Source organism: Melospiza georgiana, chromosome 4, assembly GCF_028018845.1.
Source record: "Melospiza georgiana isolate bMelGeo1 chromosome 4, bMelGeo1.pri, whole genome shotgun sequence".
Taxonomy (NCBI): Eukaryota; Metazoa; Chordata; class Aves; order Passeriformes; family Passerellidae; genus Melospiza; species Melospiza georgiana.
In genome coordinates, this window is record NC_080433.1 from 53,439,858 (window position 1) to 53,458,497 (window position 18,640).

Below are 18,640 nucleotides of genomic sequence, written 5' to 3' on the forward strand. Positions count from 1 at the left end.
TGCTGAAATTGCACTGCACATGTAGAATCTAATTCAGAGGGGTTTATGCTATTTCTCCTTACCTGGAATAATTAGCCCACATAATTAAAATAAATTCAGGGTTAGCGCATAACTGAAGCGAAGCACCCAGACATTCCTTCCTGCCAGCAGCAACAGCCAACTGTAATGCTGAATACTTTTAAATGAATTTATCCACTCTGGGCCCATTGGTCCAAAACATACTCTGAAGGGAAATCTGTAGATCTGGTGAGAGGCTTGTTGAGTTACTGAGTTTTTCTGCCTATAATCTAGGACTGAGACAAAGTTCGTTTCTCCAGAGCAGCCCTCACGGTGCTGTGCTGTGCACTGGTGGCTGCAAAGGTGCTGGTAACACAGCAGTGTTTTGGCTGCAGCTGAGCAGAGCGGGCACAGCATCAGCACAGTCTCCCCAGGTTCCTGGCCAGGGTGGGCACGATCCCAGGATGGGACACAAGCAGGACAGCTGACCCAAGTAGTCCAAAGGGATATTCCATACCATATGGTGTCAGCTCACATATAAAAGCTAAGGGAAGGAAGAGGAAGAGGAGGAATTGGTTATTCACAGTATCTGTCTTTTGGAGCAACCCCTATGCGTGCTGAAGTGCTGCGTCCTGGGAAGTGGCTGAATGTCATTGCCAATGTGAAGCAGAGAGTTAACCCTTCTTTTTCTCTCTCTTTGCTTGTGTGTCTGTCAACTTTTGCTTTTACTTTAGTAAACTGCCTTATCTCAACCTGTGAGTTGTTTTCCATTTTGTTTTCTCTCCTCTGTCCAGCTGAGAGAGATAGAATAGCTTAATGGGCACATGGCATCCAGCCAAAGTCAAGTCAAGAAACTCCATAAAAGAAAGGGAAATGCGGCATTTCTGACTTCCCCTCACGTTTAAAGAAATCTATGCCATGAAGAGTATTCTCAATTTTAATACTGTAAGCCACTAATAAAAGCAGAAATATATCAGCAATAAAAATCCCATGTTAAACCCCACAAATTTTGGTGGGAATAGAGCTTTGCTGAGACAAGAGCTCATGGTATTGCAACTCTTTTGCCATGTCTGAGTTCTCACTGCCATTCAATGACTACAGTAAACTTTTGAAATGGGTTGTCAGTCTTAAAATATACAGCATTAGCAAAGGCTTTGTAGTATATTCATGAGACTTCTAAAATTGCCAAATAATTTAGGAGTTTCATATAGCATTTTATAAATCACTTAGAAAGATCTCTTACTTTGTAAAACATTACAAAATGTGCAGTTCAGAGAGGACACCTGGACAATGTTCCCGAGACGGGATCAGAAATAGCAGCAATGTTTCCACAGTACACAGGACAAACACCCCTTGTGATTTCATAGCACACAAGGCAGAACAGGAATGTTCTCTTGTTCCAGGGAGGGCAAAATGAGTGAGTCAGAGACATGGTAAATAACTCACCATATTGTAAGGGATCTTTGTCCTTTAGCAATTTTACCAAGAACAGCCTGTGCTTCAAGCTGAAAGAAGTTAACGAGTTGCAGGACAAAGCAAGCCTAATCCAGGGGTTACTAATGCAGACTAACCCCCTACAGCACTGTGCTTTAGCAGCCCAACTTCTGCACCTCAAGATATTCCAAGTCTCAAAAATTTTGTAATTGGAACTTATGTAGTTGGAGGCCAATTTTGTAGCTAGTGTGAACTGATTCTCAATTCCTTATGAACAGTTTAGAAAGTGTGTAAAAGACAATATAAATAATATTGAAAAGGAACCATTTGCTTCAATCGTAGACAGAACTTGTGGTGGTGGGGATGACCCCATTTTGAATGAAGAAAACCATTCTCAAGCAATCTAATGGTTGTAGAATATAATACACTACAGGAGTTCAGCTGGAAGGGGTGTAACAAGGATCACCCAGCACAGCTATGATGCCAAGTCAGGAACCAGACAATCTAGGACTTTTTCACTGTAAAAAGAACATACAGCAAGGCACACTGACAGGATAAGCAGAAGGTATTTAAGCAAATTATTTTCCTTGAAATGAATTATGGTATCTGTCTACTATAGTGACAACCCATGCCTGAGAAATAGTTAATAAAATCAGGAAAAGGGAGTAAATTTCTGTTTGGTAATTCTGTTTCTTGCAAAGTAAAATTCTGCTACTTTCACTAGCAACCTGCTCTGCAAAACATTGTTTCCTTCAGTGTATTATTAAGGGTATATAAGCACTCACTAAACAGAGCTTTCCCTTTTATTAACTAGCAAATACATCTGTGATTAAGATTGCTTTCCACTTGAGCTGAATCATAACAATAAAAAATTAAAAATGAGATGGGCCTATCCACTGGAACCATATTATTATGAGAATTTTTGTTTCTAGAAACAAATGAAAGAAAACACCCTTTATGCAGAAACAATTTTAATAAAATCAAAGCATACAAAAAACTATCAGAAGAATTGTTATAGGAACAGAAAACTAAAGAGCAATTTTGACCTCACTGGACAATGCATATGACAATGTACATATATAATTGTTCATCCTGTATGCTTATTCTGTCCATTCTACTGCTGTCCCCAATGCAGGCATTGCATGTTTCAGAGAAGCCTGCAGCTAAGAAAGGGTTAAATTATCTTTTACTGACTTGATTCACACATTTAAGGAAACTTTGCCCAATTTGGTTTTTTTTTTTAATTTTACTTGCCAGTCATGTTTTACAGACAACATTCTACCACTTAGCTTTGTTTGATGTAACATTTCAAAGAATGCTATTCACATGATTTTCATTAGATGTTTAAAACACCACAACTGGAAAAAAAGTTAATTTGTCCAAAAGTACAGTCAAAGAGGTTAAACAGATATTTGGGAACCATCAACTTAAAATCTTTACTGTATCACAGTCACTTCAAGTGTTGTAAAGTAGTTTTCTACCAACTTCAGCTTTTCTTCAGAAAGCAGATTTTCTTGCTTCAATTGTCTAATAAGAGCTTCCAAGGACCTGAGTCTCCCCAAAGTTTTTACCTCTTGCATTTCAAGTAAAGTTATCTTAGAGTGGAGTTTTGAAATTTTTTGCCAAAGGTGATCTCTGTCTGTGTCTTGTCTGCAATATGAATGCTCAGTCTGCAGTATTTCATTTCCATCATATCCAATCACTTCTGTCTCCTCTGTGTCAAGAAACTCTTCCTTAACAGGCAGACAAGAAGTATTTACTCTTTCAGGCTCTTCAGGACTCTCAGCTGGCATAATAATAGCAATGACAGACTCTTCAGTTCCACTGAACTGTTCAATAGTTTGTGTGACTGTACTCAGTAAAACTGCATCTTCACTTGTCTGCACTTCAGAACAGACCACGTGAGGGACAGAATTCTCAACTGCATAGTCAGTAACCAACCCTAAAGCACTGTTCAGTTTCAGAGATGAATTCAAGCAGTCAGAGTCTGTAAACTGCAGGACTGTAGCTGTACAACCTCCTGAATCCTCTATAGAAGTATGAACACCGGTAGCCTCCATGCCCTGGACTGCTGCTGTCATTAGAACAGGATTAGGCTGATGTAGGTACTGCCTAGATGAACTGTCAAGGATGACATGGTCTGCCTGAAAGCCACCTTCATGTGGAAGCTGCAGGTTTTGAATTTGTAAAGGTTCACTCAGTGCAGTTGAGCAAACCACTTCTGCCTTTTCCTCTACATTTTGTGCAATTACAGAATTTTTCTTTGGTGTACAAGGTTCAAGTGGTACAGACACTTTCTCTGACACAACATTTGTTTCTTCCTGGTCTTTTTTCTGTACCTGCTGTGAACTGTTCTGAGAAGAATCTTTTTCCTGGAGGAGAAAAAAAAAAAAAAAAAAAAAAGAAAATCACCACCTTATAACAAGAAAATCAGGGAGTATTAAAAAATTAGGCAGATCTCATTTCATAGCATGGTATTGCAAAAGGACTAACTTAGATGAGCACTGCTTAAAAATTACATCAGAGGCCCAAGAATTCATGTAAGCATCTTTCACAACTATGCTTCAGGCTCTACATTTAAAAATACTATTTTAAAGCTGTAAAAGCAATAGTAGTGTTTGCGTTTCTAGTCTTGGTTTTTTTTTTTGGTTTTTTTTTTTTTCTTACTGTGGAGTTTTTTATTTGATTTATTGTGGGATTTTTTCAAACTCTAGGGAATTTGGATACGAGATACAGTAATTATTCTCATAAGAAATTTAACATTTTCTATAGTAAATGCTTATGCAATCTCCAGTTAAAAAAAGATATTGAACCTCCAATCAAACTAGGGGAAGTTGTTCTTCCTTTACATTATGGAATCACATACACATGCTTTGTGTCAGCCCTGCTGACAAACTGTACTGATGGACAGGAATTCTATTTTTTACATAAAATATAATTATCTGACAGATTAGACAATCTGTATAACATCAATAGTTGGTTAGCTTCATACTACAAAACAAACAAAAAAAGGATAGAAATAGATGACCTCATCATCTGGGGAAGAGAAAATGGTGGGCACAGCGGTGTTTTTCAAGTAGCGTATTCCCCACCGCACGTCCAGGGAATCGGGGGTGAAATGGTCACTGCACAGGAGCTGGTGCTTGCTTGGAGTCCAGGAGTCCCGCTTCATGTTCCGCAACCACTTCTCAAGTCTCTCTTTGTCATGAAGTGGGAATCTGTTGGGGTGCACAACACAGAGAGTACTTTGGACCTTATTAGCATAAAGAATTGATCTACAAAATGCCTTGCTAAAGCAAATGGAACTTTGAAAATTAGATCTAGATAAAGAAATTAGATCTAGAAAGAAGATCTAATCAGACAGGTTTACCAGAAAAAAAAAAATTCTATTAAACTCTGCAAGCAAGATATGTTGTTATATGCATAAGTTTATGTATGTGATTTTAACATAATCACTGTAGTACACATTACTAGTCTCCCTAAAACAGTATATAAGCCTTGTATCCCACAATAAAATAGGATTGTGATCACCAAGTCAGTCTCCCCATCTCTCTGCATCGCTGAAAAGAATCTTTTTAAAGCAGCCGAAAAGACAAACAAGAAAATATACAAAATATACAAAACCCCCTGTTATTGTTGTCTTTCTTTGCTTTAAATAAGAATATTAGAAGGTAGCCTTCCTTTAGAAAAGATTACAATAAAATTTTTTCAAAAATTTCAAATATTAAATGCTTATCTGGATGTCATGTACATGTAAATCCAATCATTATATACATTATTTCTAGTTGCTCTTGAATTCAGAAGCACAATTTCTGATTTCTAGTAGCTAAGGGTTTCAGAATCCATAGCCAAGATGTTTTGAAAGGCTTGATCCTGCAACACTTGCTCAGAAAGCAGTTCTGCTGAAGGGAGGTGAAATAATTTAAACAAAGTTAAGACTGGTCCTCATTTTATTAATAGTATTTCTCAGGCTTATTTGTCTTTCTAGACACAACTAGTATTTTCTGTTTAACAGAGTACCTCCTAATACATGCTCCTCTTTGGATTATCAGATAATTTGGCAATGTGAATATTTCTAATACAGGTTTTAAATTTTGTTCAAAAAGTAAATGCATGCAAATGCAAAGCATTTCTGTATTTTGTGTTTCAGCAATTAAACTTTCTCACAGTGTTAGGAGGCCACATCATATTTTATAGTTTAGAATTAAATTTTCAATCATCGAACCTACCTGAAAAGGCAAATTATGAGTATACACACTCATAGAAAAAAAAATGGACTTTAAAAAAAATGCAAATGGTCAGACATCAGAAAGAGAACTAAATTAAAAAGAAAGTGTATGACATGTGTGAGTACATGTAATTTACTTAATTACAGGCAATACACAAATGAAAGGGAAATTAAAGGCTTATTATGATGCATGCACAGTCAAGAAGTGATGGTAACAGGAGCATGAACATTCAGACCACTCTTGCCTCTCACCTCTTCTCAGTCAGGTATCAGGGTATTTCAAATGTACTTGAAATGTTTCCCTGGTGCATATCAATTTTACTTTAGCATATAACCACATATGATACTAAACCCTAACTTGAATTCTGAGCACTGTGAAGTGACTACTGTTCAAAAAACAATATCCCTGAGAATCACGAGCAACAATAATTACAAAGTAAAAATCTCTGCTTTTGTGATCCCATCCTCAAATCCCAGAAGCTGCAGGCTTCCTCCAAAAGCCACACATAGCAGCAGACTCTTACACAGGCCCTGTGCTCCAAAACTGCAAACTCAGGTGATTTTGAGAGAAAGAGTGCTGAAATTCACAGCATAAAGGTGCATGTCTTTACCCCTTCCCCAATCTTTTGAATTTCTTGTCCTGTAAGTCTTCAAATTACCAAGGAAACAGAGCAGGCGTTTGATGCACCCGGCTCTGCGCATCTGCAGGAATGCAAGGAATAATGCAAGGAATAATGCAAGGAATAAGAACACAGTAACCTCTGAAGAACAAGTTAGAGGTTCAGGCTTTTCAAATCCTGTCTGGTTAGATCACGTACACCCAGTGGCAGCATTGCAGGTATGACAGAGCACGCTCCTCGGTAACACAGCTTAGCCTGGCTGTCACTACAGAGCTCCAGAAAAGTCTCCCAGGAAGACCATGGCTTCCTTTCCGTGAAGGTCATGTCATGACTCACACCTTCTCCAAGAAGGCCTTGAGCACACTTGCTCCCACTGCAGTTACCCTCACAACACAGGACCCACTGCTCTACCCAGACTCAACCAGCTTCAGATGGAAAATAAAATAATCTGTAGCAAGAGAAGGGTCTGATAGTGAAAGTTATTTTAGCTTAAAGGCAACTTTGCTAAAATCTGCTCATGCTTCAACTCCTCATTAATCAACAGAATCTGTTCTCTAGCATAAACAAGACACAAAAAAAGGGGAACTGGAAAGAGGAAGTGGACAGAATTTATTTAGCAGCTGCCATCACTACACAAGTCAAAGATGTGAAGAAATAAAACAAAGAAGAGCAGTTAGGCCAGTTGAGATTAGGTGACAAAGGGTTTGGAAGGGGCTCAGACCCCAGCCACAGAGCAGCAGAGGACTTTGGTGGTGGTAAGAGGCAAGGGAATAAAACTTGCAATTCATGTCAGCAGTAGTCACTTATATAAGGCAAGAGAAATCTACAAATCAAATCTCAGCAGCCCTTCTACAGGAGCATGAAACTCAGAATGGAGCACAACTCAAAGGCTAGATAAACCAGCTAAGTTTTGGGATACTCCATACTGATGCCATACATTTGAATATGTATATGTACATGTCTCAGTGCCCAAACTTGTTTTGATTATCCATGTGACATGCATGCTCTAAAGCATAAGGGAAAAGAAATTATTTTCCTTATTGTTTTATGATGCATTCCATGTTAGAAATGTGCCAGGAAAACAAGCTTTCCTTCAATCTAAAATAAAATTTCTTTCAAAGTAGGTCTTTCTGTGTAGGTCTTCCTACACAGACTTCCTGATATTGGAATAACTATGACTAATCAGAAACTGAAAGGAAACCTAGTTTGAGCTATAAATTTTACCAAAACAGATTTTGAGGCTAATTGTGAAATTTATTTTTCAAATTTTGTTTAAGTTGCTTCTGTTGACAAACGGTTCCATACTTTTGTTCTACACAAATACATTCATATTTAGTTACCTGCACTGTGCTTCTCTCAGGATTGTGAAATAATGTTTATAACTCACCATCCTGGGAAGCGACAGCCACGTAACCACAGCGGGGCAGAGGTCACTGCAGGCCTGGGATGGCGACTGCTCCATGCAGAGTCTGCACAGCACAATGCAGCCACCATAAAGTGGTTTGGGCAACCGAAGCAGCTAAATTCCAGCTAACTCACCTGCTTCCAAACAGCCAGCAATGCCTCTGTTCACAGCACAGGTAAGGTAGTAATTCTAGCGGCAAAGTTCAATTTTAAGGAATCATTTTGTCTTTACTTGCTTACTTTTCCTGGCCCTTCTCCTGGCATATAAACCATAATACACCAGGCATTTCACCATTAAGCCAAAGCTTCCCCTACTGCCTGCCCTGCTGGACCATCGCTTCCACAGAGGCAGCAGCGAAAGAGAGTCAGAAGTGCAAATTCTATTTTTTAGTCGAATCTCCTTGCTCTTCACTTCACGGACCCTCTGCACCTATTCCAGAGTCCTTACACGCCGCCGTGTCATCGCCCCCTCCCCCAAGTTCCGTCCGTCCGTCTGTCCTGTGCGAGGGACGGTGTGTGCAATTACACCTCAGCTGTCCGCTCTTTATTCCTACACCTTCCCTTCCCCCAGGGGTCAGCGTCCTTTCCCTCCAGCCCCCCGGGAGCAGGCGGGGTTCCAAGGCGACCACCAGCGCGGTCCCCCCGTGGCAATGAGTCTTTCGGCCATTGACTTCCGCGGTGGGGCTCCCTACCGCCGCCACGGGCAGCGCTCGCCCAGGCCCTGCCCCGCTCCGCGCCCACTCACGGGTAGAAGCTGAGCTTGCGCTTGTCCTTGGCGCTCTGGCCGCCGCGGTTCTTGCAACGGGTGGCGGCGCAGTACCGCGGCATGGCGGCCACCCCGGGCCGGGCCGGGCCGAGCCGAGCCGAGCCGGACCGGGCTGAGCTGAGTTGGGCCGGGCCGGGCTGGGCCGGCCGGGGACGGCGGCGCCGCCTCCCCACAGCGCCCCCAGCGGCGGGTGGCGGCGGCGCCGAGGTTGCGACCTGCCGCGTGCACCGCGTCACGTGCGCCCCGGCGACCAATGGCGCAGCGCTTCGTGTAGGAACGGCGGGGGGCCGGACTGCGCGAGCGCCGGGCGCGAGCGGGCGGGAACGACGGCGGCGGCGCTGAGGGGCGGCGGGGGCGCGGAGCCGCGGAGCCGGCGCTGAGGTGAGCACGGCGGGAAAGGGCCGCTCGGTGAGGGCTCCGAGAATGTGGAAGGTGGCTGAAGTGGGTGGAGTGAAGGCGAACGCGGACGGGTCGGGAGGTGGGCGCTGGGAAGCTTGGGGGCAGCGTGGGAAGCTGGGCGGGGGAGCGCAGAGCGGGGCCGCTGAGGCGCCGTGCGGAGCTTTCGTTGGAATTGGGGCCTCCCCGGGCCGCGCTGCCCTGGTGTTTCCCAGCCTGGCTGCGCTGGAGTGGGACAGCGTCGCTGAATGTGGCTGTTAGCGGCTGCCCAGCTCCGGCCTGGCCCCACCCGATGGTGCCGTCCGGCTCCAGCGAGGGCTTCTGGGGTCTGGATAGGCAGGGTGATGTCAGGTCGATTCCTTCGTTTCCCTGTGCTCCAGGGCAAGATTCAGGAACCTTCTTCTGTATTTGCTTTCGAGTCAATATAGGAGAGGCCGAGACAAGTACGAGCCCCTCTGTTTGACAGACTTGCCCGTAGCTGCTTGAGGACTGGAAGACTTGCTTACTCATCACATTAGTCGTGGTAGGAGAACCGAGGGAAGACCTCGGTGACTTTATTACTATTAGAAAATTGCTTGCAGAAATAATTACAGGACGTGAGCATTCCACAGGTTAGTGTATCGCAATTCTGTAATGAAAGCAGTAGCAGAACTCTAGTGATGCTCCGTGTTTTCTGAGTACATGAGACTTTGAATATAAGCATTTATCTAAGATTTTGGTCAATTACTTTCAAAGAAGGATGGAATAGGGTATTTGTGTTGAAAGATGAAGTAGTTTCTTATTTTCTAAATCTGACAGGTTTTATTCTAAGTGCATCATCCTTAAACATCCGTTCATTGTGCAGCTGTTGATAATGTTGATAAACTAATGAAGAACTGATTGTTATTACCTCTGCAGTACTTTGGATAAACATTAGACAGTGCACTTCTTATACAAAGGTGAATAGTAGTTGAGATCTGTACCTGCTCACCCCACAGAATTAAATAGTTGTTATGTGGCCTAAGGTCTCTTACTTCATTGATAGATGTACCTAAATTAAGTACATAGATAATTATTAGAAGTGCTCATTATTGCATGAGCTTAACGTGTACAGAATTTATTGAATTTGGGAAGGTGGTTTAAGTAGCTGCAGTGTATGACCTGGAAAGTGCAACTTATATGTCCCTTTTTGATTGAGAAACACAGGGTGAAGAGACATAAGCAAAAAAAAGTATTTAAGAGACTTTATTTTGAAAGGGTTTGTAAAAATAGTTTGGAATGGCAATGCTGAAGTCGTTGGCAGTAGCAACGCTAAGATATTGACAGCAGATAAAATAGGTGTTTTCTAAAAAGTGAATTAAATAATTGACAGTATCTAAATATAACACTTGCTCTCTCTGATAACCCTGTGAAGTTTAAAATGCTGCTTATACTGTAGTTTTATTTGTATTTGGTTTTTATTTACATCTTATTCTTAAATTTGAGTTTGATTGATTTGTCCAAGGGCAGCATTAAATCTGTGTTTGCTAGTTTAAAAAATTGTGAAACTTGAGTCCTGTTTTTTTAATATGCTTTAGAAATCAAATATAGCGAAGAACTTCATTACAGAACTCCTTACGTAAAGAACTGTAAGAAAAGAAAAATTCAGGTGTGTTTTGTTATCAGAATTAATACAAGTTGAGATGGTGAGCCAGAGCAGAAAGCCTGAAGGACTAACTTGATGATGTCCAGCTCTCATGAGTTATGAAAGAGGGGTTTGCCCTTTCTTAAGGAGGACATGAGCTGTTCCTTTTAGCTCCTCAGTGTTCAGTAGCAGAAGCAGGATGGTTGACCTTAGGAGAGTGCAGCAGTGATTATGCAAGCATGATGCAGGTGTGGGCTAATGAAGTAAATTAAAACAATCACGTGTGTGAGATGAACACACAACTCTGCATCTGTAAAGCACAAACAGGAAGAAAGCCTGTACATGTACATGGAAGGATGTACATGTGTGTGGTTCTTAGGGCCCAAGTCATAAAATTTCAGGTTAGTGAAGTGGTGAGAGAAGGTATGTGGGAAAACTTGGTACTAAAAATATGTCTGATATTGTGCATGGAGAATACTGGAATGAACTATCCTTTTGGTATCTAAGTGCACTGATCAAAATACAATTTGTTTCAACTGCTGCCCCTTAACACTTGATATCATGCAGGCTGCTGGCCAGATAAATGCTTAAGAGGGCATGGGTAGATTAATCTTGCAGGCCTTTTGCTCTTGTCTCACAGCATTCATTTTAGGCCCCTGACTTGCCTATTGGAAATTGTATTCTTTTTTCCATTTTTGGTTCTTGCTTTTAATTTTGTTTAGAGGGAATTGACTTTCACATAAATGTTTAATTTTCATATGTATTAGGTATTCAAAGGTTTTGAATTCTACCTTACAAATTTTGGATCCCATGCTGGCTAGCAAAAGTGTTCTGACTTTAATGGTGCTCAGACTGTAAGTTTGTTTATTCAACTTTCAGGAAAGTAACACCAATCATCTCTGAGTTGTTCTTACAGTACATTTAAATCAGTGTAATCTGGTGGGGGAGACATGATACATCTGGAATGTTCAGGGTCTTGTTGTACATCCTTCTGGTCAGGTCTCAGCCAGCATTCTGTCTTTGAACATTTGCCTTTCTGCACTCTGTGTTTTAAATATAATATGCACAGGCATATTATCTGTCCTCATCTTCTGGTAGGAGCAGCTCACTCTGTCCTTCATGGAAATCGTGAGACATCATGTGGCAATGTGGAACTGTTTCTTTAAGTCATTATATATGCCACAGTTTTCCCCTAAGTTCTCATATATTTGTTTCAAAATATATATTTTTTTGACACATGAGTTGTTGAAAAAGAATTACAGCTTTTAATTATTGTTGAAGATACTTGTATAAAAGATATTCTTTGCCTTCAGTTCTAACACTGAGGGTTTCATATGTAAACCTTTCCATGCAGTGGTATTTATCAGCTGAATTCTTTGATATCAAAGATATGGTAGGTGTTTTCTTTATAAAGCAATCTGATATGCAGATGAGCTAAGCCAGCCTGTTGTTAAATAGAGGAAAGTGTGCTTTACTTGGCTGAACTCTGGAAGTGAATGAGCTGCTCTTTATCGTGTTCACCTTAGGTGGGTTAAACAAACTGAAGCTGAGCACGAGTGTCTGATAGTCTTTTCTTCCTGCACCTCACAGCCATCTCCAGGCCAGTTGTATTTTCATGCTCCTGTTGTTGCACCAGCTAATCAGTCACTTGCTCTTCCAGCAGGGTCACTACTGGTCGGAGCTACTCTGTTTGGGGTCCTAGAACTCAGGATTAATGTACAGCTAGCTCAGGTATGGCAGTGTGAAATGTTAGATGCAATGAAATGTGCTGTGTATTTACTTTTGCAACTTCGTATGACAATGATCAGTGAAATGTAAAACAAAGACAAACACCAAAGTGGTTGTTCTGTATATGAAATGTCACTTTGCAGTATTTTCCTTACGTGTTTTATGAATATGAAAATTGTGTAATGGAGTTTGACAGGTGTAAAGCAGTGTGCTTACAAGTCTGGCACTGACTCCTGTAACATGCTGGTCTTCCTCTGCCAGCCTACAGCTGTAACTAACTTGTTGTGGAATGTACAACAACTTGTTCTTCAAGTATATTTCCTTTTCTTTTTAGGAACTGGAGAAATGGCCACTACACAATCTGTCTTCACATTTGCTCTCTGCATTTTAATGATAACGGAGTTAATTCTGGCTACAGAGAGCTATTATGATATCTTAGGAGTTCCAAAAAACGCATCTGACCGCCAGATTAAGAAGGCATTTCACAAGCTGGCTATGAAATACCACCCTGACAAAAATAAGAGTCCTGGAGCAGAAGCGAAATTTAGAGAAATTGCTGAAGGTAATATATACTATCTATGGTCATAATTTGATACATGTCTTTTATCTATAACCTAAGTGCATTTTTAGGTATAAGAGGTATAAAGCGTTTTTTTTTTCTGATTTCCACTTAAGTGCTGTCAGATATCAAGCATCAAAATCTGAGTTGTTTCTGTGTTCTTGCACATAGGAAGGCCTTTTACACAGTTTATACATTTCTGCTTATTAGGCTTTTGGCATATTCTTCTTCTCACAAAAAATGCTTGGTAGTAGGACAGCTTTAGCCCTAGGATCTGTTTCATAAGATGTGGCTCAGGATTACTACCAGGGCTTCAGAAGTGCCTAACAGCAACCTTGCAGTTACTGTGGGGAGATTATTGGAAAACACACAGCAGGGTGCTTCAGTGGGTCATGGTGGAAATACCATAGACAACAGGGCAAGAGGTTCAGGTGGTTATGGGGAGAAACTTTTTCACCTTGAGGATGATGGTTGGATTTGAGGATCTCAGAGGTCTTTTCCAATTCCAATTTCCAGAGTCTTAACAAATCTCTGAATCTGTTCTACAGGCCAGTGTTAGAACAGAGTACCTAGAGAGGTTGTGCAGTCTCCAGCCTTGGCACTTTTGAGGAATGATTGGGTAAAGCACTGACTAACCTAGTCTGATCTCATAACTGACCCTACTTAGAGCAGGAGGTTAGAGCAGAGACGGAGGTCATGTCTAACTTGAACTGTCTGTGATCCTACAAACATAACACTTAGAAGTATTGTGTGATAATATGGTGCAAGTGGATAATCAAGAACAGAAAGACCTCCTGAAAAATAAGGTATACCCAGTTCTGTTCCCTGTAGACTCAGGTATAACATCCATCTATTTGTGTAGTTCTCTTAAGTAAGCTAAATGGGATATCTGGCTTTTACCTTCTTGTCTGCAGAGGAGTTGTTTTAAAAGAAAAGTGGTTAGTGATATAATGTAAGGGAGTGACAGCCTCTTTAGATACTCACTGCAGTTGTTAGCACCTACTACAGGAGGAAGTAGGAACTCCTAAATATTGAATTATATAGAATAATTGCAAGTCTTTGACAGGTAAGAAAATGAGTTTTTAAAATATTTTCTTATCAGAATGGGTGTATTTTCTATCAGAGTTTCTGCCTTGGAATACCAGTAGCTGTAGTTCTAAACCAAAGATTGGAGGGAAATCTAATTTCATTTTGGGTATATCCAGTCATGAAATCTAGGTTTATTGCTGAACTTGTGTGAATTTATGAAAAATGGAGAATTGACACACGGTGAAATTAATTTTCTTTATTTCCTCAGTTTTTATGTTGTTGCTTGTAACTGGTGTATCTGGAGCTTGCTGGCTGGCAAGTAGCTTTGCAGATGTTGCCCTGTGTTTCTGTGATAGGAGTGCAGCAGGTCCTTAGAACATCTGACTCATCCTTCCTCCTTCAGGCTTTCTGATCACCACCTCTCACTGTTATTTTGTTTCAAATCCAAATGCCAATGTGTATTGGTAGTCAAACTGTGTTGTATTATGTGTAACCTATCCTCATAATATAACTGTGTTTGTTATTGTTAGTAACTATTTTGATGCAGTTTATTTTGGTTTGGAGAAAGGTAAGTAAATGTAGAGCTCTTGATTGGGCTTGAACATTGAATGAAAGTCTTGTTTGAAATTTCTTCGGTTCAGGAAGAGTGGGAGAGAAAGCTGTTCTTTGTGTTTGTGTATGGTTTTCTTTTTTTCTGGTGTTTTGAATGGAAATGAACTGTAACTTTTTTTTTTTTTTTAAACATAAATAGCATACGAAACATTGTCAGATGAGAATAAACGAAGAGAATATGATCAGCTGGGTCGTCACGGAGGAAGAGGAAGTAGTGGAAGTCCATTCCATCAGTCATTTAATTTCAACTTTGACGATCTCTTCAAAGACTTTGACCTGTTTAGTCAAAACTCGCGGTCAAAAAAGCACTTTGAAAATCACTTCCGAGGCCATCGGGAGGCTCATAACCGGCAAAGACGTTCTTTCCAAGAGTTTTCTTTTGGAGGTGGACTGTTTGATGATGTGTTTGAAAATATGGAGAAAATGTTTTCCTTCAGTGACTTTGAAAATGCACACAGACATGCGGTGCGAACTGATGCCAGGTTTCATGGATCCAGCAAGCACTGCAGGACTGTCACTCAGAGACGAGGAAACATGGTTACCACATACACCGACTGCTCTGGACAATAATGTTTCCTTTCTTCTAAACTTTTCTTCTTTACTCAGCATCTTCATAGTCTTTCTTGGTTTTGTGCTAACATGGAAGAAATTCTCTGAACTGTATTTTCTAAAAAAACACTTAAACTGCTATAAAGAAGTTGTAGATGAAATTAATCTTCAGAATAGAAACAACATGCTGTTGGGAAGTAAATGTGTCAACAACTACTTAGAATGGGAGAGAAATAATCTCATGTGACAGAAAAAATTATATATATATTTCAGATTAGTAAACACTTTTCCTGAATTTGAATACAAGATATATATTTTTCATTTCAGAAATGTAATATAATTTTTTTCATGTAAGCCAGTTCAGGACTGATTGAATTACTTGTGTGTGGATTGAAGCAGAGGAGATACTTTAATTTTGATGTGCTGCTTTTTTTTTAATAATTTCTTTCCAATTTTGCACTTGCAGCTTTTACCTGATGCAGATTTACTGTGCAAATTACATAATTTACACAAAATAGCAGCAGAAATATAACTTCCTTGGGTCTTTGTTACTCTCTCTAGCATTGCAAAAGTATTAGTAAAAACCTTGCTTTTTGAAGTTGGAAAATAGCAGGGGAATATGTGAAGACTGTGAGTGATATAGGAATTAGTTTGATTTCTGAATTGGCCTGAAACGATCTTAGGATTTGAATAACCCTTGACTTATTTTGGGAACATAGGGATATTCATGTATGTAGATTTGTGTGCACACAAAGATTTTGTTTTGGTTTTTTTTTCCCACTCCTTCCACAACACACATGTCTCTCTGGCAAGATTTGGAAGGGCACACCCAAAACACTCTGGTTTTATTCTTACTATATTACCACGTGTGTGCAATGTACTTTTTGTAACTCACTTTATGGAACTAAAATATCCCTCTGAGATCTTAGGAACTTCAATAGGGTAAGCTTGTCTACAGATTCATGGTGTTCCTGAAAGGGCTTTAGTAAAAGCTACAGTGTTTAGATTGGCAGATTGATTACCTGTCAGCAGGAATTTTTTCAGTGTTGTGATTTGAGAGGTAGATTCTTAGCCTAACTGCAGAGTAAAACTGAAGATTGCAATCCTTGTATTCGTCCAATGCCTTGTGGGGCTGGAAGCTTCTAGTAAGGGCAGCACTAATGGGTATTGATTTTAGCACCATGGAAACTCACAACCAGTATAAACTACTTCAAACTAAAAAGGAAGAAAAAACCACCAGAAAATGCTGCACAACAAAATCCCCAAATACTTCAGCTGATGCCAATCAAAGAGTTCTGTTGTAGCTTAGTTTAACTAGTATCTTCTGTTTGACTAGTCATACAGGTTCAGTTTGTTAAATTGGTTGTCCATTTAGAACTGGGAAGTAAGAGTTTACCTTTCAGGTTGATTGCATGAGCAAAATAAGCATTTTAACTAGCAGTGTTCTAAATAGGCTTTGCCTTCTTAAAATCTTTATTAAGAGGTTTAACCCTTTGCTTCTTGGATAGATATTGGAAGCTGCCTATTTGTTAAGGAACTTTGGCCTTCCCCTCCAGTGTACATATTATCACTTGTTTTCATTGCCTAATCCTTGGAATGGATTGTTGCGCTATATTAAGTGCTTTTCCTTTTCCGTGTTCTTCTTTATTTATTAATAGACTAATACCTCATATATGGTCTTTTATTAAAAGCCAGTAATTTGTGCAACATTATCGGAATGTGCAATATTCTTACAGTAAGAAAAGTGATGGATTGAGTGTGCTTGTTTTTTTCACCCTTTTCTGTGTAAGTAGAGATTTTTGTTTCTTCTGTACAATTAATATATGATTCAAGCAAAAGTTGTACTTTTCTGTAGATTTCTGCATTTATTTTCTTTAACATACTCCGTTAGTCCTGCGCATTCATTAAACTATCTGCCCAGTTTATATCATATGGGCATCCAAGTGAACAAATTATTAACTTGAAGTTATGAATTACTTTCTCTCACAAGGATTAAGTATTAAACATGAGAGTATTTGTGAATGTCCTTTGGTGGGAGGCGACTCTAGAAGTGGGATGCAAAGGTAAAATATTAATGCCTTTCTTAGTTGACTGAATATTTATTAATTAAAAAAAAAAAAAAGAGGAAATAGTAGAATGAGCAATTCACTTAGGTCCCTTCCTGAACTCTGAATTAAAGGGAGTGAAAGCTAAGATGAACACTATCAATTGTACGAAACACATTTCACCCCCAAAACTCAAGTCTTTTAAGTGACTATAATAAAGTCCACAATCTTTCAGGCTAAACTTAAGGGTGAAAATAAGGGTCCTGGCTGCTTCTGGACTAGTTTCCCCTCTTTTAAGAATGATCCAAACTTAGTACAAAGTGTACATGTTTTCCTGATCTCTTTAAAGTGTAAGTGTGAAACTGATAAGAAAACCAGTAATGTTGCTATTTTTATAGCTGATCCACCTTAAAAAAAACTTCTGCCTAGTCTACTTTAACTTGCTTTCATATTATTTCTCTTAATTACTTCTCATGGGAAAAACAACAAATGCTTTCTATTATTTCTATATGGGCTTCTCCAAGTTGCCTTCTGGTTGTTTTTGTTGTTGATCCAAGGTCAAATCCGCAGAAACCAGTGTATGGCTGTCCCTGTGGTTGATGGGTTTACTTGGAATAGGCCTTAGCTGGGGAAATTTGGGCAGGCTTTCCTCAGCCAAGAGTCTTCACTTTCATGGCCCTCAGAACACAAGCTTGCAAAACATGTTGTGCTTCTCACTTATTCGGAGCTCTTGCACATTCTTTCCCTATTTATAGTGTTTGCTTCATGGCAGGCTCCAGCGGAAGTCCTGGTATAACCTTATGACATCCCTGACTTCAGAGTTTCTTAAGTGCCATTTTTGATCTCTCTTCAAATCTTATGAAAATACTCAACAAAATCAGTTTTTGTTAGACAAGGGTGAAAAATAAAATCCTGATCAATTTTTGAAAGTAATTTATGCATATGTAACTCCAAATGATTTAGTTTTTAAAACTACCATCAAAGTGGTTTTTTATGTTTGTTTTCTTCCCATTATACTTTTGCAACACAATATCTAGTGGAGATAAAAGTACTGTAAAGTTAATTAGAGTGCCATTACATTAAACACGTGAAAATTAATGGTGTGATGTGTCTTTTTTCTTTTCTTTTTTTGTCTTTTGCTTCAAGATATAGATGGGAAACCAAATTAAAGTGGTTTATGTGGTGCTTGTGTTTTATGGAACATTTTGACTACTGCAGTTTCCCTGAATGAGATGGTGGAGTTGTCAGAGAGCAGAGAGTGGGGCTGAAAAAAATTTGGTCAATTTCACCTGATTTGTATTTTTTTGGACATGTTTGGAATGGCTTGGAGTTAAGAAATTATGCCTTTAAACAAAGCAGGCAAAAAAGCCTGTGCAAAAGTCTTTTTTTCTGAGAAGCAGTGGCTGTAAGAGCTGAGAGCTTCTGCCTGGAGCTGATGGGTCACTGTCTGTGCTCTGCCCTGCGGAGGGGCGTGAGGGCAGTGTGGCCAGTGCTAGAGGCTTGCAGTGCCACAGGGAATCACAGGTTCTGAAGGCAAGATCAGTTGCTGTTGTGCTAATTCACAAGGGTGCTTGAAAGTTCTTGTTTTCTCGGTCTGATCTTTAAAAGGTGGAGGGTGTGAAAATTTCGGGATTTGGTTTGTTTCATCTGGCCATTTCTCATTAGAATCA

The 18,640-nt window shown here is 39.9% G+C and overlaps 2 protein-coding genes across 5 annotated transcripts; one reads left to right on the forward strand and one right to left on the reverse strand.

Moving 5' to 3' along the window:
* Positions 1-2,385: 2,385 nt before the first annotated feature.
* THAP5 (THAP domain containing 5) lies at positions 2,386-8,535 on the reverse strand. 2 transcript variants are annotated; one of them, XM_058023537.1, is made up of 4 exons: positions 8,429-8,535; positions 7,620-7,748; positions 4,460-4,649; positions 2,386-3,803 (listed from the first exon to the last, which is right to left on the reverse strand). In XM_058023537.1, the coding sequence occupies exons 1-4, from the start codon at positions 8,509-8,511 to the stop codon at positions 2,868-2,870; spliced, it is 1,338 nt and encodes a 445-aa protein (XP_057879520.1). In that variant the 5' UTR covers positions 8,512-8,535; the 3' UTR covers positions 2,386-2,867. The 2 variants fall into 2 exon arrangements, with proteins under 2 accessions (XP_057879520.1, XP_057879518.1); XM_058023535.1 differs by lacking the exon at positions 7,620-7,748.
* Positions 8,536-8,784: 249 nt separating this feature from the next.
* Positions 8,785-18,068, forward strand: DNAJB9 (DnaJ heat shock protein family (Hsp40) member B9). Of its 3 annotated transcripts, none has more exons than XM_058023470.1 (4): positions 8,785-8,830; positions 12,109-12,179; positions 12,511-12,738; positions 14,516-18,068. In XM_058023470.1, the coding sequence occupies exons 3-4, from the start codon at positions 12,522-12,524 to the stop codon at positions 14,944-14,946; spliced, it is 648 nt and encodes a 215-aa protein (XP_057879453.1). In that variant the 5' UTR covers positions 8,785-8,830; positions 12,109-12,179; positions 12,511-12,521; the 3' UTR covers positions 14,947-18,068. The 3 variants fall into 3 exon arrangements, with proteins under 3 accessions (XP_057879453.1, XP_057879452.1, XP_057879455.1); XM_058023469.1 differs by having other exon boundaries at positions 8,813-8,830; positions 12,112-12,179; XM_058023472.1 differs by lacking the exon at positions 8,785-8,830 and adding an exon at positions 8,872-8,890 and having other exon boundaries at positions 12,112-12,179.
* The last annotated feature ends 572 nt before the right edge of the window (positions 18,069-18,640 follow it).

Coding starts and splice junctions, on each gene's coding strand:
- THAP5 (XM_058023537.1), bottom strand. CDS start 8,511: ATGCCGCGGTACTGCGCCGCCACCCGTTGCAAGAACCGCGGCGGCCAG. Junction 4,650..7,619: donor CTGAGAGAAGCACAGTGCAG/GTAACTAAATAT, acceptor GCACCCCAACAG/ATTCCCACTTCATGACAAAG. Junction 3,804..4,459: donor TCTCTTCCCCAGATGATGAG/GTCATCTATTTC, acceptor TTTCTCCTCCAG/GAAAAAGATTCTTCTCAGAA.
- DNAJB9 (XM_058023470.1), top strand. CDS start 12,522: ATGGCCACTACACAATCTGTCTTCACATTTGCTCTCTGCATTTTAATG. Junction 12,739..14,515: donor ATTTAGAGAAATTGCTGAAG/GTAATATATACT, acceptor AAACATAAATAG/CATACGAAACATTGTCAGAT.